Source organism: Branchiostoma lanceolatum, chromosome 18 (assembly GCF_035083965.1).
Source record: "Branchiostoma lanceolatum isolate klBraLanc5 chromosome 18, klBraLanc5.hap2, whole genome shotgun sequence".
Taxonomy (NCBI): domain Eukaryota; kingdom Metazoa; phylum Chordata; class Leptocardii; order Amphioxiformes; family Branchiostomatidae; genus Branchiostoma; species Branchiostoma lanceolatum.
In genome coordinates, this window is record NC_089739.1 from 9,409,755 (window position 1) to 9,435,376 (window position 25,622).

The 25,622-nt window shown below is 40.6% G+C and overlaps 2 protein-coding genes and 1 long non-coding RNA gene across 3 annotated transcripts; all 3 read left to right on the forward strand.

Moving 5' to 3' along the window:
• Positions 1-92: 92 nt before the first annotated feature.
• Positions 93-6,076, forward strand: LOC136424835 (neuronal acetylcholine receptor subunit beta-3-like). Its single transcript, XM_066413506.1, has 8 exons — positions 93-276; positions 575-927; positions 1,023-1,067; positions 1,206-1,315; positions 2,102-2,289; positions 3,063-3,380; positions 3,687-3,819; positions 4,513-6,076. The coding sequence occupies exons 1-8, from the start codon at positions 141-143 to the stop codon at positions 4,898-4,900; spliced, it is 1,671 nt and encodes a 556-aa protein (XP_066269603.1). The 5' UTR covers positions 93-140; the 3' UTR covers positions 4,901-6,076.
• Positions 6,077-16,182: 10,106 nt separating this feature from the next.
• On the forward strand, positions 16,183-18,080 carry LOC136423929 (uncharacterized). Its single transcript, XR_010753812.1, has 3 exons — positions 16,183-16,434; positions 16,942-17,136; positions 17,972-18,080. It is a non-coding gene; the product is annotated as an uncharacterized lncRNA (long non-coding RNA).
• Positions 18,081-22,641: 4,561 nt separating this feature from the next.
• LOC136424712 (glycine receptor subunit alpha-4-like) lies at positions 22,642-25,323 on the forward strand. The gene is made up of 5 exons (XM_066413335.1): positions 22,642-22,790; positions 23,265-23,417; positions 23,630-23,844; positions 24,243-24,350; positions 25,129-25,323. The coding sequence occupies exons 1-5, from the start codon at positions 22,709-22,711 to the stop codon at positions 25,321-25,323; spliced, it is 753 nt and encodes a 250-aa protein (XP_066269432.1). The 5' UTR covers positions 22,642-22,708.
• The last annotated feature ends 299 nt before the right edge of the window (positions 25,324-25,622 follow it).

Below are 25,622 nucleotides of genomic sequence, written 5' to 3' on the forward strand. Positions count from 1 at the left end.
GAAAGGTTCGAAAGATCAAAAACATTATCATGAAACTTCATCAGATGATGATTTTCACTGCCTTTGATATTTTCTCATCACACCCAGGTGCCGTCGGTTGCTGGGACTTGGGTCCACCAAACTACGGCAACAGAAGCCCAATGAAGAGGTTCTACAACGTGGGAGAGAGGGTCGCGTACACCTGCAATAGGGGGTACTCCATTAAGTCAGGACATCCCGGCGAAGTGAGGTGCACCGAAGGAGGCATCTGGGAAGATGACAAGCCCAGCTGTTCAGGTAAGGTCATTTATTTAGGTGATTGTGATATATTCTTTGCAGTGAACAAGCTTGTAGTGTGTACTCAGAATAATATGGTATCCTAAGTTGAATAGAAATGTGATAATCTGATATCAAAAACTTGTGCAATAGTTCAAACTATTATCTTTTGTTATTAAGTTTTGTTTTAAAGATCTTTTTAAGTCAATGCAAGAAACAAGTACAAAATATGATCATGACCATTTTAAATGTTCACAGTATCTTGTGTTCATATTAGTTGCCTTTCTAATTGATGAGCATGTACTTTTTCCCTCCTCAGAGAATATGGAGCAAAAGCTAGCAGAGGAGTTGCTGGATGTGTACAGTCCGTCCCAGGCACCTGTGGCTGAGGCTAAGGTTGACACCGCGACTGCAACTGGCACTGATGACACTGGGACCGAGACTGACACCGATGACACTGGGACCGGGACCGGGACCAATGACACTGGGACCGGGACTGGGGCTGATGGCACTGGGACCGACACTGGGACTGCGACTGATGACACTGGGACCGGGACCGGCACTGATGACACTGGGACCGACACGGATAACACCGGGACCGGGACCAAGGCTGAGAGCCATCCCCGGTTCATCATCGGCTTCAACGGCTATGTGGAACAGATCGTTGACTTGGTAAGCTTCAGACTGTCTTGCAGGTTTATAACAGATATATATGACTCATGGAGGTAACTTAACACAACTAATCGATGCTACAACTTTTATTTCAGGATGAAAAGAAGGAGTTCCTGATTGCCTCTGTTGTCATCGACTTTGTAAGTTGACCTATTTATGAACTTTTCATCATTCCAGTTTCCATTCAAGTAATCTTGTAATGAAGATTTTTGAAAGATTTTTCTATAGTAATTGTTATGATATGCACAACAAAATCATTTTGTTTTGTTTTGTTTCAGACTTGGCAGGACAGCCGACTGAAGTGGGACCTTAAGTACTACGAGAACATTGAGAGTCTCACCGTCCCAGCCAGCAGCATCTGGACACCAACATTTACTCTGAAGAGGAAGTATGTAGACTCCTTATCAATTGCTATCATTGAATCAAGATTTAATCATGTTAAATCTGCTTTCTCATACAGATAATGAATTGTACTAACGATATTGTTTTGCTAGCAGGACGCGTGGTGTAGAGGTCTGCGTACTGGCCACTTGCCTTTCTGTTTCAAATGCTGTGGAGCCAGGGGTCCTAGGTTTGCGCCCAGGTCTGGATACGACTGGAAAAGAGTCGCATCGTCTTTTTTGAGTTGGGCGTAAAGCCATCGGCCCCATTTATGAGGCCGAGCTTTAGGCGTTAGTCTTTAGCGCCAAACTTCTGCGCATAAAACACACTTATCCAGAAGAATAAGGGTGACCCGGTGTGCTTGGGCAAAAATGCGAGCCGTAGCGAAACCGCAGCGCACTTACCACAAGCTCCTTGAAAAAGCATGGTGCTTCACCTCAATTGAGTATAACTGCTTTATCTTAAGCAGAAACAATATTCTGAATTTACAGTGCCTTAGCTGAAGCTGAATAAGGGTCTTTATCATTTTCACACAACCAGGAAGTCTCTGAAGAAGGTAGCCCTTAAAGGATAGTGTCTTTTTTTAACCAACCCACGGAAGATTACCAGAGTAATGGATTCAGACGCACAAGGAATATCATTCTAGTAGTGGAAACAACATCTTAACTTTTTAATCCAACACTAGTCCAACAAACAAAATGAACAGCTCATGTGCGAAGGAACAGTGGTTGTCGGAAAATTATGACACTGACTAGTCTAAGGAAATGACAAGACTTTATTGGTTACTCCACAGTGCTAACCCATTGTACGAAGGCCTACCAAAGGACGTACCACTCCGGGTCAGCCTAAATGGTACGGTAACATGGAGGGTAGAAACTCTGACTACCACCATTTGTGAGGCAGACCCGTTCTTCTTCCCCGCTGACACCATGACATGCGACATCTGTTTCTCTGCATTCTCAGCAATTGGGGAATTCATTGGTAAAGCTTTACAAATGTCATGAAAGAATATTGATATCCATTAGTTTATCTTACGAGGGCAGTTCAATAAAGATTTTTCTCTGACTTATTTCAGTTTACTAGTATTGTAGAATGCTTAAACTTGTTTAAGTGGAAAAAACTGTCTGACAAGATGTATGATAGGGACTACTGGAAGCTGAACTTTGTGAATGGTACAACCCTTTAATAGAAAAAGAAATATAATGCTGATTCTGTAGAATGCTACAATTGTACAATAATGTATACCTCTACATGTACCCTGCTTGTTATTATTCCTGAACACCAAATAGTTTCTCCTTTAAAGGTACCGGTGGTAATGTAGATTTAGGTGTGATGACAAAGTCAGTGGAATGCACTTGTACTTACTAATATGTTAGAAATTGGATTCTCACCTTCACAACAAATGTGTTGTTTTAATGGCCGAAATTTCAGCAAACTTTTTAGGCTAGCTTTGTAGGGTAGATGAAATGCTTATCCTTTTCTCATGGTGACTTAACGACAAGAATGCATTCCCGAACATGGCAAGAAGTAGTATATTCCATGCCAGTCATGGTCGGGAATGCCTTCTTGTCACAAGAGTTATTTAGCCCTTGGTCTTAGGAACAGAGACATAAGGTTGCTAAAATGTTGACAGAGAAAATCGCATAAGAATCCAGTATACATATTATTAGTCATTGCTCTGCTTTCCATAAGTATCTGTATACTTTAAGGATATATCTTGATGATAATTCGTTGTGATGATTTGTTGGACACAGAATGCGGAGAGGGCAGTACCTGTGACGTCTGGTCTACCGCAGAGCCTGAGGGTGAGTGGAATCGGAAGGACAAGATCTCCGCAAGAGACAACAAGGAGGCGTGCTTCACTCTCCAGCTGGACAGGATGCCCCTGTTCCACCTCGCCACGACTGTCGGGCCCTGCGCCATCCTGGTGGTGCTGATGATCATCACCTTCATCATGCCCATAGACAGGGGAGACCGGATCTCCTTCGGAGTGACCATCCAACTCTCTGTGGTCATGTGCCTCGTGTTTGTCACAGAGGTACTTCCTGTCAAGGGAGCCCTGCCATTTTTCGGTGAGTAAAGGCAGATGTATTAAGTTGTGCTGTTCTTATTTCTATTTGCTGTTTTTAAACTACATGTATTTGAAAACAAAGTTAAGCTTTTGTATGCTGCTTACTGGAAAATGAGGCTCTTGCATCACAACCTAGACGATATTTTTGTAACTCCTCAACTACTTTTCGCAGGCCTAAAATGGACCCTGCTTAGTCTATGTTGCTGTTAAGATTCAAGCATCAGATTCTCATTTTCTAATAACCAATCCTAATAACATTTCCACAGAACATTCCGCTAACTTATAATTTATTATGGAAATGTTACAGCCGCGCTGATCGTCGTGTGCATGGGCCTGATGGGAATTTTCCTCTTCTTCACCATCGGCATCATCAAGATCCACGACAAGGAGGGGAGCCTGTCTCCAATGGCGAAGAATTTCTTTCTCCGCTACATGGCAAAGTATGTACTACTTGTAATATCTATATGCATAATTCCACCAGAGTAGATACGTCAAACAGATCTCCAACACAATATCCCTCAGTATAATGCACTCCTGTATATCTTAACTGTGATGTATATCTTAACTGTGCATACCTGTGGGGTGCTGCACGAGAGATCTCTCAAACCCACTTTTTTTTCAAAATGGCAGATTTATGTAACCTGGCAGATTAATGTTAACGGAGGTTAACAATATCTAGGGTTAGACTGAATTACAAAAGACAACAGATTGCAAATTATGTATAAACCCAGTGGACATGTTTGCTTTTTTCTTTGTTTTGTTTTGTCGGTTGCTAAGTTTTCTTTCCTACTTTTCACTTGGGCTGAGAACAAAGTGATCAACCTTTTAGGACAGCTTTGCAAATTTTATATTATGCAATACAGCATCATTTCAAAACTTAATCTGCTACCAATCCAAGCGGCATGTTGCGAGCATGTAATCAAGAGAATATTGTTTTTTTGGCAAACTCTGGCTAATATTCTGTTGGAATCCTTTGTGTAACTTTTTTGTCACTTTTAGTGCATCTCATGTGAAAAGGTGACATGAATCTTCAATTATGCATATATCAGTCCACAATAGTTGATGTAAACGATGCAGACCTCAGTGAGAAACATCCGCATCATCTTCTTTCCTTCTCGTTGATGTGTGTTCAGGTTCCTTCTGCTCGGAGACCTCACAGAGAAGGAGGCAGTAAGCGAGGATGGAGAGGCTGGCCTGACCGGCAGGAAGCTGGCCTGGCCTGCGCGGGCCAACACCGTGGCCCCTGCCGACGACCTGGCGAAGGTCAACGTGGGAACCTCGGCTGAGGTCTCCGGGAAAACCCGCCAGCCGTCCGTGCCGCCCACACCCCTGGAGGTCGCTGTGTCGTCCGGCATCAGTAACCTGACCAGCAGTGTGGAGGAGCTGGCCAAGGCCATGAAGAACGAGCAGGAGGTGTCCGATTACACCCTGCTGGCCAAGGTCCTGGACAGGCTGTGCCTTGTCCTGTACGTCATCAGCATTGCCGTGTCCGTGCCCATGATCATATATCTGAGCAAGTAAAGATAGCGTTGAGACTAGGGGATTGTGTAATAAACACACCCAAACACCATCACAGAGTCAAACTTGAGTTATTATTTATTGATTTAACTTTGAAGAATGCATGTACAGCCAGGGCTGTCCAACTAGCCTGCGGCTATTCAATACTAAGAGTTAGTACTTTAATGAGTGACCTTCTTGTAAATATCTTGTACCTGAAATCTAAGATGGAGAAGCTTGTCTATAGCAAAGAATACTGCCATATTTCAGCTGCAAACTCACTTCATAGAATAGACATGATTGATGAGATTGGATTGTAAACACAACAGACCAAACTGTAACAATTTTATTTACCAGGTACTGAGTGTACTTTTATTCATCAGTTAAACTATGTCGGAAGGACATATACATGTATGTACAGTCAGATATGTACATTGTACAGTCAGGGCTGCCTAACCTAAACCAGAGCCTATTACAAAGGACTAGCAATGCTGGCAGAGAAAAAATGAAAATATCCATCTGTAACATTTAAACTACTGTTTCCTGATGCGTTTAACATTTTTTTGTGTGTAATCATTAGGTCATATGTATGTTGATTTGATCATATGGATGGCATCCGCGCGTGCATCAATTTTCGTCCCTTAAAAAAAGGATGTTATCGGCCATACTCTAAATCATACAAAGCAGCTGCAAAAGGAGAAAACATATGCACAAAAATATTTTGAAAAATACGTATACTAATATCGCAGAATGCCAAAGTCAATTCCAAAGTCAAAGAATAAGATGTGAAAGAACAAAAAAGAAGAATCTATATTTCGGTATACCATACTCTGTGTGTTTAGTGTTGTTCATCCTTCCTGACCACGTAGATTTTATCATGAAAGAAACATTTTTTTGCCACACTTTTTTTTCGCACGCTCGCATCAGTTTTGGTCATGGATGTCATCCTACAATCAAATCAACATGGCCTTACCGGTATAACCGGAGAATGTGTGTGTAAATATCATTTTAGGATAACTGATTTACATGTATATATATATCATTTCATAATTGTTGAAGCAACAATATTGTAAGTTTATGGCAGCCTCTATCCCAAACACGATGAAGATAAAGAACAACGAGCACAATCATGTTACACTATACATGTATGGAGGGGTTTGTCTGATTTTATTTGAGCATGCTTACCATTCTCATAGAAAAAACTGCATTGTTAAAAAGTATTGAGTTTGAATAAAACTTAATGCAAAAATTGGGCGTCTGTAATTACTGTACCGCATAGCTTACTGCCGGCGTGCGTGTGTGTGTTGTGTGCTTGAGTGCGTTTGTGTGTCTGTATATGTGCTTGTGTGCGTGTACGTGCATATGTATGTCTGTATGTGCGTATTTTTGTTTGTGTGCATATGTGTGTGTGTGTGTGTGTGTGTGTGTGTGTGTGTGTGTTGGCATGTAAAAAGAGTGCTGCCGCATTATATAAGTCACATAATTGTTGTAGCTTAGACAGAGATGCACATATTCACGTGCGAGTTACAATACAGAAAGGTATATGTATCATAAGGCATTGCGAGTTTTGCTCCATCACCCTCTGTGACTGCATTGATACATGCATTACCTGAAGGTCACAAACTGTCAACATTGTTCGTGAAGCCGGCCGCGACACATGTTGGCAGTTTGTGACCTTGAGGTTATGCATGTATCACTGTCAGCCATAGTGGGTGATGGAGTAAAACTCGCAATGCTTTATGATATCTCTGTTGCACTGCACTGTACCTGCTAGTAGATAACTCGCACATAATTATGCGCATCTCTGTCGAAGCTACAACAGAAAGGTTCATTAAAAGATATTTTGAGAAGGATATTGTAATCATATATGCGTCGCATACTTGTACAGTTCTTGGTGAAACGAGTTACCATACAGTCACGTGTTTGGCGTGTTGTATGCATAACAATTTCTTTAATAGCTAAACATCTCAAGACCTCGCGAAACAATATTGATAAACTAACGGTACGCCTTCTTTAAGAGTCATAATGTTTTAGGACAGACTGTCGTCCAAAAAGCAACTGGACACACACACATTATCACACACTCACTCACACACACACATACACATGTACACACACACACACACATTACCTCACACACACAAAACCATATCATTACACACATGCAAGAAAGACATACATTATCACGCGCACACACACACACACACACACACACATTACCTCACACACACAAAAACATATCATTAAACACATGCAAGAAAGACATACATTATCACGCGCACACACACACACAGACACACACACACGCATACACACATATATATTACCTCACACACACAAACATATAAAATGTTGTATTTTGTATGAAATAATATCAGAAGTATATCACTTTCTTCTTCATGTATGAATATAGGATAGTCTTTACTATATACATATGCCGAATTCTATGTATGTTCGCAAAAAAAGAGCAATATATGATATGTCATTGAAAGCAAATGAATGTTATTGTTACCCCTTGACAGATAATGGACGTAAGATATAACGCCCCATTGTTGTATTTGGCTTGGAATAGTGGGCATCATCAATTTTTCAAATTTCATTACTCAATATGGCCATTAGCATCCATATACACTTATTATGTTCCATACAGTTGTTGACTCAGAAGCGCGTTGCTAACCAGTGTATGTCAGTATAATTTCCCTTGGGACTCAATGCTCGCATCGCACTAAGACCACGGCTTTACGGTGCTTTTCTGTTTTCGTGTTTTCGGCCGCGACGTTTCAGTCGGTCGAACATACAAAAACATGGCCAAGCTAGGCCTAGGCTTGGCTGTTGCCGTTGCGTTTGCCATTTTTCTTGTCGACTCTTCCGAACCACCGTCTGGTAGGAAACGTTTACTATACTTTATAACCGAATCGCTGTTTGCTTATTTTTTGTTATCACTTGTTGCGCTAAAATGTTTTGGACGGTAGAAGGTATGATTTGATCTGCCATTAGAATTCAAGGATCTCCATTTTTAGAAGTTTGTGATAACATCAATATAAAGCATGCTTATATCTCTCTTTTGGGTTGATTTCAACTGGCTAAAACTATATTTAATGTATTGTTCTGTCGTTTCTAGTTGGTTATAAGAAAATTGTAGTCCTTTGTATTGTTGGTCATGAGGGTACAGAGATAAACAGGTGTTCGTATTTTTTTCAGTCGGAAGTTTGAAACACACATAAACATTGGCCGTAGGTTAACGTTCGCTATTTAAATTTGATATTCCTAATCTTTGTCAAAAACATAACACGTACACACACACACACACACACACACACACACACACACACACACACACACACACACAAGCGAAATATATTGAATTTTTTTTCCAAGTCGGAAGTTTGAAACGCAAATAAGCATTGGCCGTAGTTTCGCTAATGTTCGAACACACACACACACTCACACACACAAACACACACACACACACACACACACACACACACACACACACACACACACACACACACAATGCACAATACATATGAAATTTTGGCTCTAACTTAATTCACTTAATACATACGGAACATGTTTATATATATTTTGATATATTGACTTTTCTTTTGCATCTCTCAGACCTGATATCTCCCAAGAACTGTGCTGATCTGTACCCTCTTGGGGTTCACGAAAGCGGCCCATACTACGTCGGCTACCCTGGACCGTTCCAAGTCTACTGCGACATGGACACCGATGGCGGCGGGTGGACGATCATCCAGCGGCGGCAGGACGGGTCGGTACCCTTCGACAAACCCTGGGACGAGTACGTGCAAGGCTTCGGTAACGTAAGCGGAGAGTTCTGGCTGGGACTCGACCGTTTACACACTCTGACCGCACCGCAAGACCACGAACTGTACGTCTCCTTAGAGGACTGGGAAGGTGAGAGCGTGTTCGCGAAGTACGGCGAGTTTTATGTGGGGGAAGCAGACAGCAAGTACACGGCTACAATCAGCGGGTACAGCGGCAACGCTACTGACAGTCTGACTCCTTCTTCTAAAGATAACATGAACAATGAAAAGTTCACTACATGGGACCAAGACAACGACAATAATGGCAATAACTGTGCGGCCGTATTTGGACAGGGTGGTTGGTGGTATCCAGAAAGCTGTGACTATGCCATGTTAAACGGACAGTATCTGACCGGATGCAACTCTAATTGTGAGAGTGCCCAGGGCATCGTCTGGGGAACTTGGAAGGGGTATCTCTACTCCTTGAAGAAGACAGCCATGATGATCAGACCTGCAAGTTTCCCACGTAAGTGTGTTGGGTATATCATTTGTGTCAATTGACCCATATCTGCTTGGAATATATTTTTTTATTGTCTTTATAAATTGGTTTGGCTGTTCAGCACGCACAGCCAGGGCTACCCAACTAACCTGTAGCTATTTCAAAGGGCTAGCCCTGCTGACAAAGACAACTTCAATATCAAAATGTACAGCATAGTAATCAATAACAATATTCTAAGTACCGTTACATGGTCTCTAGATCACATGAAAATTAAACAATACCATATTGAAATTTACTAGCTTCTACAATTCCAATTCAAACGTTCTGTTCTCTCTATGGTAAGCAAACGGTATAACTGTATACAAACGGTATATGCAAAAAGAGTATATTTCAAACATAAGGAGCCTTAAAATACTTAAAGCAATTATTGCATAAAGCTCATGATTGGATGTTACAAATTACCAATCAGTTGACGAATGACTCTTACTAGTTTCTACAGAGATTAACAAGACCGCAGCATATCTAGGACAAAAGATGCACACAAAAAAACAGAAGTTTTGCTTCAGTACCAAGGTCACACACCAGGGGCCCACAATCGTTATTGACCTTCATCTTCCCAACACCTTGCCACAAGCCAAATGTTATCTCAATACATCCAGAGGTTCTTAATTATTTGAGTTATCTTGACGAATGAATATCTGGAAACACAACAAAGACAGACCAAAAACAATGCCTCCATTTTTCATGTAGGTAACAAATTACAAATTGTTATTCTTCTCTCTACAGAGTGCCCACACGAAGACTACGTTCGTTTCAAAGGGGTTTGCTACAAGAACTTTGCTGGCCCGAAGACGTACGATGAGGCCCGACAGACGTGTGTCTCAGACGAGGGAGTGTTGGCCATGCCGAAGGACAGTGAGACCAACACGTTTATCGCCGGGCTGGGAAACGGAGAAAACCGCTGGATCGGGCTGACTGACGCCGACAGAGAAGGCCAGTGGGTGTTTGAGGACGGACATACCCTGGAGTCAACCGGCTATTCCAACTGGGATCCCGGTCAACCAAATAATAGAAATGAGCAAGACTGTGCCGCCTTGATGAGTGGGTCCACGTGGGGTGATGCGAGTTGCAACGTTGATCGGAAATTCATCTGTCAGATAGATCAAGGTATGCATTATGATAATCAATAAACTTATCAGCATTTGTAGTAGGATTATTTCAAACATTACTCTTGACATTTTACTATGCAATTATATAGTAAGTCTTTCTCCATTGCTTTCAGCTTTCATAATTACCTACCGAAAGTTACTTTATAGCTAGCCTAGATAGGTGGTGGAGTTGAGCTATCATCTTCCTTACGCTTCCTCTATTGATTAGTATTGTTCTTCTTCTTCTTATAGGTATAGGTTTCTTATTATTCCCTTCATTCAACATGTAGGTTTGTAGTTACGAATTGTTGAAGCAATCAACAATGTTGATATATGTGTAACCTTACCCTCACCTTCCTGATATACATATGTTAGGGTGGAGATTTTGTATAGAATCGGTGATTCTATAGGTAGAGATCCCAAACGGAGAAACTGTCAACAGAGACTCCTTTTGGGATCTCTACCGGTAGAATCACTGATTTTGTCATGTCACATACAGTCTCCAGCCTGGCGTCGATTCTGCCTCCACAGAAATTTATTCTTTATTCCAAAAAATTGCAACAAGACAATACATAGTGGAACGCCAGGCAGACAAGCTGATGTTGCGGACCACTCCACAGAACTTAAGTGACGTCCTAGCTACAGTATCTTTACTTGATTGTTCGTCATATCTGGCGTCACATGTAGGATGGATACATTAGAAACATCACAAATATGACCTAAAAAGTATCAACGTTATTTCATGCTCGAGCCCACATTGTAGATGAGGGATGACGCTTTTTGAAACTGTTTACAAATCAGAAATCGACATTCTCTCTACAGAGTGTCCAAAGCCAGGCTACGTTCGCTTCAACGGAATTTGCTACAAGGACTTTGCTGATGATGAGGATAAGAAGACGTACGATGAAGCCCGACAGACCTGTGCCGCAGACGGGGGGATGTTGGCCATGCCGAAGGACGGTGAGACCAACACGTTTATCGCCGAACTGGGAAACGGAAGCGATCAGCGCTGGATCGGGCTGACTGACGCCGACAGAGAAGGCCAGTGGGTGTTTGAGGACAGACAAACCCTGCAGTCAACCGGCTATTCCAACTGGAAAGACAATGAGCCGACTGATGACGACGATAAACACTGTGCCGTCCTCCGTCCGAATGACTCCACGTGGGAGGACAAGGGATGCAGCGATAGTAAACGATTCATCTGTCAGCTGTTTCAAGGTATGGGTGTATTCGCCAACGTTATGGTTAAGTAAGCCACATTGCTACTAACATCAATCCTCGCGATCATGAGCGAGCAATGTCGTTTTCTTTCGTTAGTCAAGCTCTTACATTATGTAAGTTGACGCTAACCGCATGTGGGCTGTGCTGTGTACTGGAATGTTGCAGGTCTATGTAGACTGTGTTTCTGGTGGATTGTTCATTGCTTGATATTTCATGTATCTGACTTATTCCCTCAATAGAAAATAGTTTTGACGTCCATGTGTAAAATGCTTTTGCTATGACAGACCTCACATATCCATTTCATGTGTCACTCACTTTATAGACTGATGCAGGTGTATAACATGTAGATACTGTACATGCAGCAATGTTAACTCTTTATTGCGAACTTAAAACCACCGCGAAAAGTCATTCCATTGTGTGACTGTAGCGCTACTATTGTTTCAAGCGCGAACTCAAAACCACCGCGAGCACTCCATTTTCTCCCTACCGCGAAATAAAATCCCCGCGAACATTTCTGCATTTACAGTAGTCGTGACTAGCCCGTCTTTACATCATAAATGGGCGTGGCTAGTTGACAGCCTTGACAGAGCTAATAGATATAGCAGCAAAAATAAACAAAAACAACACAGGAATAACAACTGGTGTGTAAATGCTTGTATAATTTAAATGCATGGTATTATCTATTATCTATGATTTGATTGCTTTCGTTTATTTGTCCACATTTGTGTATACATTTATATGATTCTTTAATTATATTCCTTTCTTGTCCGATGGCGGCGTTAATATAAGTTGTATTAACTTGAGTGCGTCGCCATCTTGTCTGTATTTGTTATTTATGTTGTTAAAAATTAAAAAATAAATGCATGGTAATTGTACTTATTTTTTCAGGAACCTGTCAACACGGAGGAACAGTAACAACAGATGGGTCGGACACTGGGCGGTACTACTGTCTGTGCACGGCTGGATGGAGAGGAACGTACTGCGAACAAGGTTAGTCAGCAGTTTAGATTTACGACAGTGGAATGTCCTATAATGTGATTTAAGTATGATTCAAAGGACTATTCAAATATTGTGTTCTTCTCGAATTACCATAGATGTAGAATCCACTGTTAGGTACCGGCCTGCTAACCCTTCTACAGCATCGTCTATGTTACGTCTTTCAATTTATTTTGATTTATAGGAAACCAAAGGCGATTCTAAAAACTGTTTTTTTTTTCACAAAATGGTTTTTATTAAAGAGTGTGATGTAAGGCTCTTAATGTGTATTTTGAACAATCAAAAAGTACATGACAGCCAAAAAAAAAAATTATTGAATACGACACGTTAGTCTAGTTCCAAATGCCAAAGTCATAGACTGAGCCGAGCTGTACATGTTGTCTGTATATTCTCTTAACGTATTATATTAACGCTGTTCTGTTGACGCTGATTCTGCTATAGTCGACATCGATACACAAAACTCCTTAATTATAAATAACGAGTGACTTTTTTCAAGACATCTCACTAAAGACTAAGTGCAGCACACTGTCCTTGTCTCTCAGCTTGTCAAGATCCACTTGGGATGGAGTCTGGGGCCATACCTGATGAACGCATCACTGCATCGTCAGATGTGTCGGATGAATGGCCTGGCAAGTACATGTCTCATCACGCTAGGTTGAACGGGGACAAGGCATGGGGAGCTAAAACCAACGAGGTCGGACAATGGTTGCAGGTAGGTATTATATATGTATCATATTATAGGTATAATATATATATATATACACACAGTATAGTCAGGTGGACAGAACTATGCTCGAATTTATTATGTTCCCTAACATTTGTAGACAACTAACTGGTATACCTGATACTATATATGTATATGTTATACATTCCTGACGCAGCGTACTGTTAACGTTACATCCTGTTCTAGAGCATTAGCTTGCACACTATTGGATAGATTGTCACCTGTCATTCATATATTAATTAGATTAGTTCTTTAAGAATTATAAAATATTAGAAATAGTTCATTTGTCATGTTGCCATGTATACATTGTACCTGTTACAATTGTCGCGCAATAAAGTTCTTATTCGTCTTCTTCTGCTACATATAGAGATAGACAGATAGATATGAGATAGATGGATAGATGGATATATATACTTTCTTTTTTCATCTGCATTATTTATGTGACAAAACTATTTTCTAGGTGGATTTAGCAGAAGTCAAGCGCATCACGGGCACCATTATTCAGGGTTCACCAGACGGGGACGACACTGAGTGGGTGAAATCCTTCAAACTACAGCATGGCGTAGAGGCGGATAGCTTGGTGACCTACAGGCTCAATGATGGCGAAGAAACGGTACCTCAGACACAAAATTTCCTTCTTCCTATTCTAGACAAGATTTTGAGAATTGAGCAGAATATCCGGAAGAAAAGGGAAAATTTCAGCTAAGTATGTAGTCCCTATCGAATTTAAAAGAAAGGCTGTGGAAAATTTTTAATTAGTGATTTGTTTGTAGTAGGCAATCCTCTCCTTTTCAAAGTGCCCATTGGCAAGTACAACGCAATGTTTCAGACATAATGATAAGCATACCTCTCCTTTGGCTGCATTCATTCGATTTAATTCCAATGCACTTGTTGACATTGTCAGCTTTAATTGTTAGGGATCAACTTTAAGATTTGTATTATACAAGATACTAGATGTCTTTTATTGGTTTGTCGCAGTTGTGAAAACACTGCATTAAAAACCAATGTACACACAAGTTTCAATCCGGTCAACATACAGATAATCGATTAATCTCATACGTATTTAAAAAACGATTATCTCAGAAAGAATACATGTGTCGCTCTCTTTCAGACTATTGTGGTAGGGCATTGGCGATCGGAAGTAATTGCTGTGAAACATAATTTGATGTAAAGAATCTGTGTGAAAATTTAACTTAAATCCTTCCCACACTGTATAATTGCGGTGCCCATTCCCGTTTCTATAGACCTTGGGCCACACAGTGTAGGGGGGGGGGGGAATAGTCCACTGGTAGTGGTGTATGTTCAACTACCGTGATTATACTGTTTCTCATAAGATCAGGGCTGCATAGTACACCTAACATGTAACAAATAGATCATTTATTAAATCTTCGGTATGATCCTACCGCGACCCATGGCCCAGCGAACGCAAAGCTAGCACCCATTTAATTGACGTATCCGTTCGGTTTTCAGATATTTGAAGGCAACACGGATAGAAACACCCCCGTAACCAACCTGCTAGACCACCCAGTCGATGCTCGCTACGTGCGTTTCTACCCCCAAACCTGGAATGTTTGGATCAGCATGAGGGCAGAGGTTCTGGGCTGCGACACAGAAAGTAAGTTTGAAATTCTAATAGATATTTGAAGTCTTTGTAGAGTTTGTGCTACAGTTTATATGGAATTTCCCCCTGGTTATGCTTTCTGTGCAATGAGAGGTAAGGATTCTGTTTCTTCTTTTTCATTTTTCCTGTTTCTTTTTTCTTTCTTTGGGGTTATATCTATATCTTCATGGGAGCAAACGCCTGTCCAAAAACATTATCTTATCATCTTAAGGCCGAACTATGTGTAATTTCAATTGAGGGTAGTTGGCACCAATACCCCTGGGACGCCTGCCATTCATTTGTGCCCAGGGCCAGCTTTAACGACTAAATGGTTGCAAATAGAATATATTCAGTGCACATCATTTTCAGGTATAAACACCTTTTGAATGCCAAAAAAATTCATGTCTTTATATTAAACTATTGATTTGATCTGCTATATATATATTGATCCGCTTAAATTCCAAAATGTCATATCTGAAACTATGCATGGACTATTGGCCCGGAAAAATTATATACATTCTGCACTCCATGATGTCATGTGTATCCTTTTTTTTAATCTATTTTTTCTGAAAAGTCAATTCATTTTTTGTGCTTTAGATTTATAAAAGGCCAACCAGAAAATACCGCCTGTGTTCTGGTGAGGAATGTATTTTACAAAAAAATAATGTGTGGTGTTGTGTTACCTGCGTGACTGATGACATGTCCTGTGTCCTGGTTATGAATAAATTATTGCTCCCAAATTGCCCTGGCTTGTTTGTCTATTGTGAAGGGATCAGAAGCTAGAACCTAGTCATGTTGTGTTCGCCAAGAAAATTACACTCTTTGTTGTGAAATTCAGGACATGCACAATACTGACATAAATATAAACATACACACATACACACATATTTTTATATATCCATAGTTTGGCTTAATGTTTCTATCCTGCTGACTCAAAGCTATAACGCCATATTCATCAAATTTTCCACTTCGGTTTAACCGAATGCGGAGCTTTTGAAAAAAATGTCCTCTGTTTAACTGATAATATTAGCTGCTCACCCATACAGCTAATGCCAAAACAGGCTGTACATAATTGTTCTAGTAGCTTATATTTGATATACTGTAAATGCAGAAATGTTCGCGGTGATTTTACGTTGGCGGTCTTCGCGGTGAACTCTTCAGCGCGAACTTAAAACCACCGCGAAACTTTTTGCCAATCAATGACTGTAGCGCTACTATTGTTTCAAACGCAAACTCCATTTTCTCCCTACCACGAAATAAAAACCACGCGAACTTAAATACATTATATTACTAGTATGTGCTGCTTGTAAATATTTGTAATTTCGACATATTTTCCTCACTACAGCATCCTGCACAGATACCAAGTCATTCTACAACGAACGGTGGTGGTACAATTACACATTGGACTCGGAGAACCTCTTCCCACCGCCCGTGAACCAACCTGTGGTGTTTGAGGCTCGAGCTAAGGATGCTGTCCACATCAGCCTGTCCGCAGAGAACAGATACATTGGCTTGGGTCATCAATACGAGATTCGCATCGGGATCGCCACAAATACCAAATCGAGCATCAGTCCACCAGGTTGGAATCCAGTGCATACACCAGGTATTTAGAAACTGCAGTTTCTAATAGTTCATTATACTTCTTTTTACGATAATATCAAGGATATTTCACTGGACATTATGATTCTTCCATCTTGGCTGATGATTTAGCTTGATGAGCGCCAAATGCCCACGTTTTTGTGAAGACAAGTGACGTGGGGTGAAAGGTTGTTGAGCATTCTAGCTCCAAGATCATGAGGCTGGCCATGGGGTTCGATTCCCGGGCGTCAACCGCCCAAGAGCATAGATCAGTGCTGCCGTCGTTCTTTGGCATAAGTTTTTAGGCTGGAAACTGTTAGAAATTGGGTACAATCTGGATGGAAATACAATCCAAAAACAGCACACAATAAGCCAATGCAAGCATGCTTGGACTGGGTTATCTTCATTGAGACTAATAATACCTTGGAACATGGACAAATTAAAGATACAGCACATGCCGTGCCGTTACATTCCGCTTAGAGAACCCTCGTGTACAATTGCCCTAAAAACAAATCTTTGTATCACCATGCAGGTATCCTGTCACCAAACAACTTTCGAAGGTTCTGGATTTGCTGGACGAAAAGGGATAAGCTGTACATAGCAGTGGGTCGAGACGGAGAGGGAAAGCCGTTTGTGAGCACAATTGACCGCAACCCCAAGGACATCAACTATGTGGGATATGGCACAAGCGATCCGAATGGGCAGTTTAGGTTTAAATGTGAACAAGGTAAGACATCCTTGTGAAACTTTCAGTCCATGATATCGCTAACTATTGCATTTGAAGGCACTGTAAGCCACAATGTTGATTCAACATCAAATAAATAGCAATGGACATCACATAAAGCGTTTCCATTGAAACACATTGTCTATGGCACATTCTGTGCAATATTTCTGTGAAAGAAAATATAGAATATTTCATTCTTTGCATATGCATTTTATTGTTCCATGATGTAAGTACTTCATAAATTAATGCTGATTGTTGTAAACGGATAATAAATGAATGATGATTGTTGTAAACGGATAATAAATGAATGGTGATTGTTGTAAATGGATGATAAATAAATGATAATTGTTGTAAACGGATGATAAATGAATGATGATTGTTGTAAACGGATGATAAATGAATGGTGATTGTTGTGAACGGATGATAAATGAATGATGGTTGTTGTAAACGGATGATAAATGAATGATGATTGTTGTAAACGGATGATAAATAAATGATAATTGTTGTGAACGGATGATAAATGAATGATGATTGTTGTAAACGGATGATAAATGAATGATAATTGTTGTGAACGGATGATAAATGAATGATGATTGTTGTAAACGGATGATAAATGAATGATAATTGTTGTAAACGGATGATAAATAAATGATTATTGTTGTAAACGGATGATAAATGAATGATGATTGTTGTAAACGGATAATAAATGAATGATGATTGTTGTAAACGGATGATAAATGAATGATGATTGTTGTAAATTGTTTACAATGTCTGAATGTTAAGCTATATGTTATGATAACCCATAAGATATCACTTAATCGTTGTTGTTTTTCCAAAGACTTTACAGTGTGCCCCGAGCCTCCAATTGTTAACCACACTGCCGAGTCCGGACCAGACTGCAAATGTCCGTACTGGCCCGGTAAGAGCTGTACGTACCAGTGCATCCCGGGATACCATGCGGCAGATGGTGACGTCATCAGGACGTGTAGCACAGATGGGCAGTGGACTGGAACACGGCAATGTCACGGTGAATATCGTATTTGTTATCTTATATCATATCATTACTAATCAAACTGATAAATCAGGTAGGGTAGGGCACCATCTCAACTTCATTGACTTCCATAGTTTTTTCTTGTGTTACATACATTCTCTCTCGGCTCGGATTTTGCATGCATAACAAAGCATGTAGAGTAAAATTTTAATTCAGTCAATACAACTGGATATAGTATGAAATCATCAGACATAAAGAACAGCATTTCCATCCATTGTGTTGCTGGTTGACGTCATCTTTTTAAAAAAAATTTTAATTGCAGCCCAAACGACAACAGCTGTACTTTCATCCGCTGCTCTGACTACAAGGCCAACAACGACAACTAGTTCTACTGCAACTTCTACTTCTTTAACCCATACTACTGGAACTACTACCGCTGCAGCTACTACTAGTACTGATTCTACTACAGCTGATTCCACTACTGCTGCTAATACTGCTGCTGCAACTACTACCACTGCAACTACTGCTGTTGCAACTACTACCACTGCAACTACTACTGCAACAACTACTGATGCTGCAACTACTACCACTGCAACTACTACTGCAACAACTACTGATGCTGCAACTACTACCACTGCGACTACTACTGCTACAACTACTACCACTGCAACTACTACCACTGCTGCTACTACTGCAACTACTACTGCAACTACTACTACTGCTGCCACTACTAGTAGTACTGATTCTATTACTACTGCTGCAATTACTACTACTTCTGCTACTGCTAATTCTTCTTCGGCAGATTCTGCTACTACTGTAATTACTACTGATGCTACTACTATATCTACAACTACTACTGCCAGTACTACTACTGCTGCCGCAACTGCTATTGTTACTACCTCACCAAAGTCTAGTTCCATCGAGCCGACCAATATAGATCCTCCTGTGTCAACAACGTCGTCAGAAAGCACACCACAGATACCTGGCACATCCAAGCCGACAACTACGGTGTCATCCCCGTCAACCGTTGCATCATCGAGTCTACAACCCATTACAACAGCAGTACCACAGTCTGGTGCGTCCAACGCGACAACCACCAGCAACTCGTCACCAGGACTGATGTCATCAACGCCGGGTAAAATCACGTCAGGGGCAGCATGGGTACCAACCGCTATCAGTCAAACCACAGGAATATCAAATGATACCGTTCTTGCAAAAGTGGAGAAAGAAAGGAAGACCGTTCTGAAGAACATCTTTGAAGACATGTCAGCGTTCAAGTCTGCGCTGGCCAGCCAGGATAACGCGACGCAGGAAGAATGGAACGGATGGAAAACCGGAGAGCGCATGCCTGAAGGGTACGACAGCAACGTCAGCCCACAAACAGGTGTGTTGAAGCGTTTTAGCTATATATAGGAACGTCAGAGACAACTGCTTTTACAGAGCGTCTTAAACTCACATGTGCCTTCTATTGAATCGTAGCTCAATACGTTTTTTTTGTGTTTTATTGGGAAGTTTTCAAGTGTTCTTCTGGTAATTTCCTATTCACGCTAAGTACGGGTTATTTGAGATGATCAGAAGATCGCTAGATGTCCGAAAATTCTTGAGCTATGAATCACTGGCAGGTCCGGCTCCGTGTTGGTGTCCCTGGCCCTATGACGTCACGTAAAAACGTCACAGTGTTACACTGAATACATTATGTAGAATCATTGAATAATTGGCTCGTTGATTGATTGATTGATTTAACACCTTTATGATAATGAAACCGTTTCTTTTGGTCGGCGTCTTAGCTTAGAAGAGTTATCCCCCTGACTACAAACCTTACTAGGCCAAAATTCTTTGCACCTATCAATGTCAGCACATCCCCCCAGTCCTGCAACTGTACGTTGCCATGGGCTTAATTGGCAGTTGCTATGCCATGATTGACAGCTTCGTTGTAGTATTGTAAGAATTGGCACGTAGCTGACATTAAATATTCATACGTGGCCAAAATACCTATACAGTTAAGTACAACATGTCAAAGGTTTGTATTGTATGATGATAGCTTACAGGCAACTTCTAAAATATTTCTTTATTTTTCATCGTGCAACAGAGGGGAAGCTTGAAGTGACATCAACAGTGACAATCCTTCATGTCGGACCTCTGTCTGAAGAGAACGCGGTCAGTGGCTTATGGGAATCAACATTACACTTTTTTTTGGCCTTATGCAAAAAATACAAATTTGGGGAAGATTTTCACTTGTTTTCTTTGTTTGAACATGTCATGTAATACTTCAGTGAATAGTTTCATCAGGTTGGTAAGTCACTGAATAAAAAGATTATCTTAACACAACCAAGAGATTTATTCAACCGACGTTGCCTTGAAGAATGTGACAGATAATCACCGAAACATCGGTTGAATAAATCTCTTGGTTGTGTGAAAAAGAGTCTTCTAGTCATATGATACTGATAGATTGCAATTATTCACAAACAAACTTAAAAGGGAATGACCATAACAGCCTACGAATATTAAATGCAATTCATATCATCATCTATGATTGAAATGATAAAATTAACTAAGCCATTAACCAAGACAAATGATTAGCATACTAGTAAGGTTATTGTCTTCAGAGCATGGTTATAAAATACTTGGCTACCCTTATACAGACAACAGACCGGCAAAATAGAAGGTGGTACATTATATACATGTGAGAACGTAATAGGATACATTGAAATACAGTAGATAAATACATAGAATAAAAGCTAAATTAAGGTTTCATTTTCCCACCGCAATGTTGAGAACACCCCCCTCCCCGCACGAAAATGAGGCTTCTAATAGAAGTTCTATGTTGTCTGGCAGCATGGCTTTATGCTTTAGAAGCAGTACTTTGAACTTGAGCCTTGAGGAAAGTTTTTCCTCACTAGAAAATGATGGAATTATTAACCTTTAAAGGTGACTGTTATTGTTTGTTTTATTAGGATCTCCATTTGCGGTTTTCCAAACACTATTCTTCCTGGAGTCCGAACATTAAAAACAAATACAGAAACAAAACTTATACAATAGATAAGGTAAGTAAGGTAAATCAAGCAAAAATAAGTGTACTAAGACTAAAAATAAGCGGGAGAGGCCAGAGGTCAAGCTGAAATAATCACCATTATCTGCATATTATCATTAAACAATTCGGTTTATGGTTGCTCACAGAACCTGTCGGTGACGGTGGAGTACACCATGGCGTGGGCTGACCCCCGTCTCCACGGCCTGTCCTCTGACTGGACACCAGTGCCGGCATCTCGGATGTGGGCCCCTCCGCTGGCGTTCGGAACGGCCGTGCGGAGGGCCGCAGACGTCACCAAGAAGAGAAAGCGCGGGAGAGGAGGAAGCGATCATGGCATCAGCATGTGGCTTCACCCGTCTGGAATCTTAGTCCACAAGCTGACGTGAGCTTCCCCCTCGTATCTTTCGACTGACATGTGGTGATATTGTATAAGTTTCTGCCCTATTGTTAAGTTGTGACATAACTCACTTCAAATTTGCCTTTTGAAAATTTTAACACATCACCAAAGGCAAATGTTACCACTGTGAAAACTATATACCTTAGATTAGAAACCAATGTAGAGAGAAGTCAATGTCTTTTATGTCTTGGCATTTTACAATGTTCCTTTGCATGATAACTTTTATGTTACGTTATGCTTTGTTATGTTATGCTTTGTTATGTTATGTTATGTTATGTTATATCAGAAATGTAGGTATATACTGATACATTTGTATTTGTATGTCTAATGGATGTTATCTTTATACAATATGTTGTATTCTTTTACATTGTTTTTTTACATTGTTTTTTGAAGTACCATTCTATAGTTTTAGATGTATTAGGCACCACACTAACATGTAGATTCCCCATCTACAGGAGGACTCTGTACCTGACCTGTGTGCCGAGTATGGCGAGGTACCCATTGGATCAGCAGGAATGCAGCTTTAAACTGCATGGATGTAAGGAATCTTCCCTTTTGTCTCATTTTCTGAAAAATAAATCATTTCTGAGTATTCCAGATGCACTACATTGTTGGGAAGCAAATATCACATTAAAGACTGAGCGCAATGCCAATGGACATCATCATGGTATGATATTTGAACTCTACACAAAAGATTTAGTAGTCATTTGTAATTCAACCAGAGGCGTTGTGGTACAGTGATTGGACATTAGATCATATCTAAATGTTGTTGTTCAGTCATACTTTTAGAACTATCATATCAATACATTTGTTTTCTAATCCACCTGCAAATAACCTCCAGCCATGAAGTTGCAAATGTTTTTATCATTATCATTTTGCCATTGTCATCACTAAACATCACGCAATTAGGTAACCGGCATTCATTTGTCTTGACCCATCGAGCTTGTGAAATGATATCCTGACTTTACATACATGTACCTTTGACTTACTGTATGAATTGATTGTATCATGGGTTATTTCTTGTACTGTCTATACCATGTATAATTTAAAATGTGGTATTGATGTTTATCTATTGGTGTTTTCTGCAGACAGCGGATTGTATTTCCCTCTCCTCCCGGGAAAGAACGCCAGCTCTCCCGGGCCCGTGACGACAGACATGACCGCCATCGTGTCGCAGTTCGAACTGACAGGGCTGAGGGTTCATTCTTCAATCCAGCAAATGGACAAAACTGAGCCAGGTAATGGGCAACAGTCAATGCTTTGTGTTAGGCCACACAGAATTCATTTTAGGATAAATTTTGGTGAGTTTCCTGAAATGAAAATAATTCTCCTTTGATAAGATCACTGAAAATCAATGAATGACATGATATTTGATCTAACATTCGCCATAAGTTCTTCTTGAAATTATCGCAAAATTAAAAAAAGCTGCAATTGTCCTAAAAGTTATCAAAAGAAGACATCTGCACATTCATCATAAACGCTCTTTGTCATTATGAGCTAGGTAAGTTTTTTGTCTTCACATCCTTGCATCATGCCCGTAGTCTGTTAAAGATGCCATCCAAAAAAAAAAAAGCTACCTGATATTGCCAAAAAAATACAAATACGTTTCTAAATACGTGATACTATGGCTTATACAATTCTACAACACAACTGTTGTTGTATCTTTGAACGACCTCACGTACTTACTTGCAGCAATTTATGTTTTCTCTCAGCCTGCCATCTGCTCACAGGCAAGTGTTCCTACAACGCCGACCACTGTAGAGACATGCGGGGATGCAGTCAGGGCAACGAGTGTGCTGTGTGCAAAGCCTACTTCGGCAGATGCCAGTACAACACCAACGAGTGCAACAAGTCCAACACATCAGGTAAACTGCCTTTTTAGTAGTGTCCTGAACCAAATCTTATTTTCAGAAGTAAAACTCAGTCATTGTTATGAGACAGTAATAGTTCAGTAAATAATCCTAGTTTCAGGGAGTGATAACAGTCATGATTAAGTTGCTTGCTAGATGTTCAAGAACGAAGAAAATAAACTGGTGTGGCCTAAAGGAGAGTAACGAATGATGTTTTCGTGCCTCAGGTCTGAGTGAGATCTCCACCCTGGACGTCCGTCTGCAGTTTTCCCGCCGTCTGCAGAGTCACGTGCTCCAGACCTTCCTGCCCACTACGTCAGTGGTGTGTACGTCATGGCTCGGCACCTGGTTGCACCCCCAGGAGGTCAACGCGAGGGTCGGATTGGGGATCAGCACGCTCCTGTCTCTGATCATCAAGAGCAGCAATGATGAAAACCCCCAGGTTAGCCTCGTCAAGACTCATCAACTATGAAATGTTTTCTACTTTGGTTGGGTAGTTATTTGAATCTGGTAAATTATTCAGTCTATTTTCAACTTATCCAGCAACTCAAAAGTTTGGTAGAGACTATTCTTAAAAAGTAAGAAGTTCGTGCCCGATGGCTAATTGCAGGTACATTGTAGACATACGGAGAAAAACATACATATGACAGTGAACTATGACTGGCACTGCTATAATACATCTGACGTTTTCTTTCAAACAAATGATGTCATTGGCTTGTAAATGCACAGCTGGATGGAAAATGGGGAAATTCTTTCAGCCTATTGGGCAAATTTTCAGCACCCCAAAGAGCCTGGTACGACTATCATACTAATCATAATACACCTGCTGTTTACTTCCAGACACATCTAGTGCGAGCCTACGACGTGTGGATGATCGGATGCCTTATTATGGTGATGCTCACCTTGTTGGAGACCGTCCTGGTCAACTACATCTGCTCAGGAGGAAAGGTTGTTTCTTTCTTCTTATGCAGGGTTTGAAAAGTGTTTTCCGTTATTCAGGTTACCCAGGTTGCACTATGCAACAAGCTAGGTTGCTCATTCACACTTCAGTGTACCCCAATTCCAAAGGCTCTAATTTCTGAAGAGCTATACGAGTATTTGGCCTAGAACCCAGAGGTCTTGGGTTCCAATCCCCTGACATGCCACCGATGTTGTGCCCTTGAGAAAGGCACTTTACATGACTTTTCTCACTCCATCCAGCTGTAAAAATGGGCACCTGACTTAGGTTTGTGAAGTAAAAAGCGGTGAAAGGAGTGGGTTGGGCTCCGCCTTCCAATATCATGCCCTAGACACAGTGGATCAAAAACTCACTGCCCCTACGGCCTACAGAGCTACATTTGTACTGTTATGGGGGTGATAACATAACACGTATAGGTAAAGATGCACAACTAAAGAGGTTACAGAATGAAAGTACTTTAAGTATCCCTCTATTTGTTTCTCATGTAAGATTTGCTTATCGAAATTTCTTACAAATGTTTTAGTCAACAGACAATACAAAGAAAAACACAGTACAAATTTTCATCACTCTTTGGTCTTCCTCAGATGTTTTTGTCCACTTCTGACATGACTTTCTAGAATAATAGAAGATGACTGAAAAATCAGTAAACAAAATCAGCATGGTTCTGTTTTTCCTTGTATTTTTTAAAATTGAATAGAGCATAGAATTGCAGATGAGCCTACGTCCTAAATTTTCTTTCTCTTTTTTTTTTACCACACGTACATGCAGCTGGCACTGTGTGCAAGATTGTGGTCGCACTGGGTGGAACCGATGCCACGGCAGTCCACAGCATGGGTAGACGAGGAAGAGGACAAGCAACACTCAGCAGAGAAAGCGGCGAGCAGAGTGGATTTCTTCGCTAGGATCGTTTTTCCTGCGATTTTTGTGGCATTTGTGATTGGCTACTTTGCTTATTACGCCTGAAGGGATATTGTTACCTATTCCGTTAATACAGGTTATGCATGTTACAATTGCAACATGACCTTGACATTTTAATCTTGAATCAAAGTCAACTTAAAGTAAACTTATCATCTGAATCTTAGGACATATGTGTCAAAACACACGTCTTTTGGCTTTTTAGAGTTACTGTAATTACAGTTCTAGCTATATTTGAAAAAAAAAGTTATATACTTTAGTGTTTCATCCTTACACAATACGTGTATTTTCAGATATTTATAAACCTCCAAAAGTATGCATACCTGTTTAGATTTCTGCTATAGAAT

Bases quoted from the DNA above. Each gene is read 5' to 3' on its own strand.
- LOC136424835 (XM_066413506.1), top strand. From the start codon at position 141: ATGAAGAGGTTCTACAACGTGGGAGAGAGGGTCGCGTACACCTGCAAT. The intron at 277-574 runs GTAAGGTCATTT...TTCCCTCCTCAG, and splicing joins TGACAAGCCCAGCTGTTCAG to AGAATATGGAGCAAAAGCTA. The intron at 3,820-4,512 runs GTATGTACTACT...ATGTGTGTTCAG, and splicing joins TTTCTCCGCTACATGGCAAA to GTTCCTTCTGCTCGGAGACC.
- LOC136424712 (XM_066413335.1), top strand. From the start codon at position 22,709: ATGACCGCCATCGTGTCGCAGTTCGAACTGACAGGGCTGAGGGTTCAT. The intron at 22,791-23,264 runs GTAATGGGCAAC...GTTTTCTCTCAG, and splicing joins AATGGACAAAACTGAGCCAG to CCTGCCATCTGCTCACAGGC. The intron at 24,351-25,128 runs GTTGTTTCTTTC...ACGTACATGCAG, and splicing joins ACATCTGCTCAGGAGGAAAG to CTGGCACTGTGTGCAAGATT.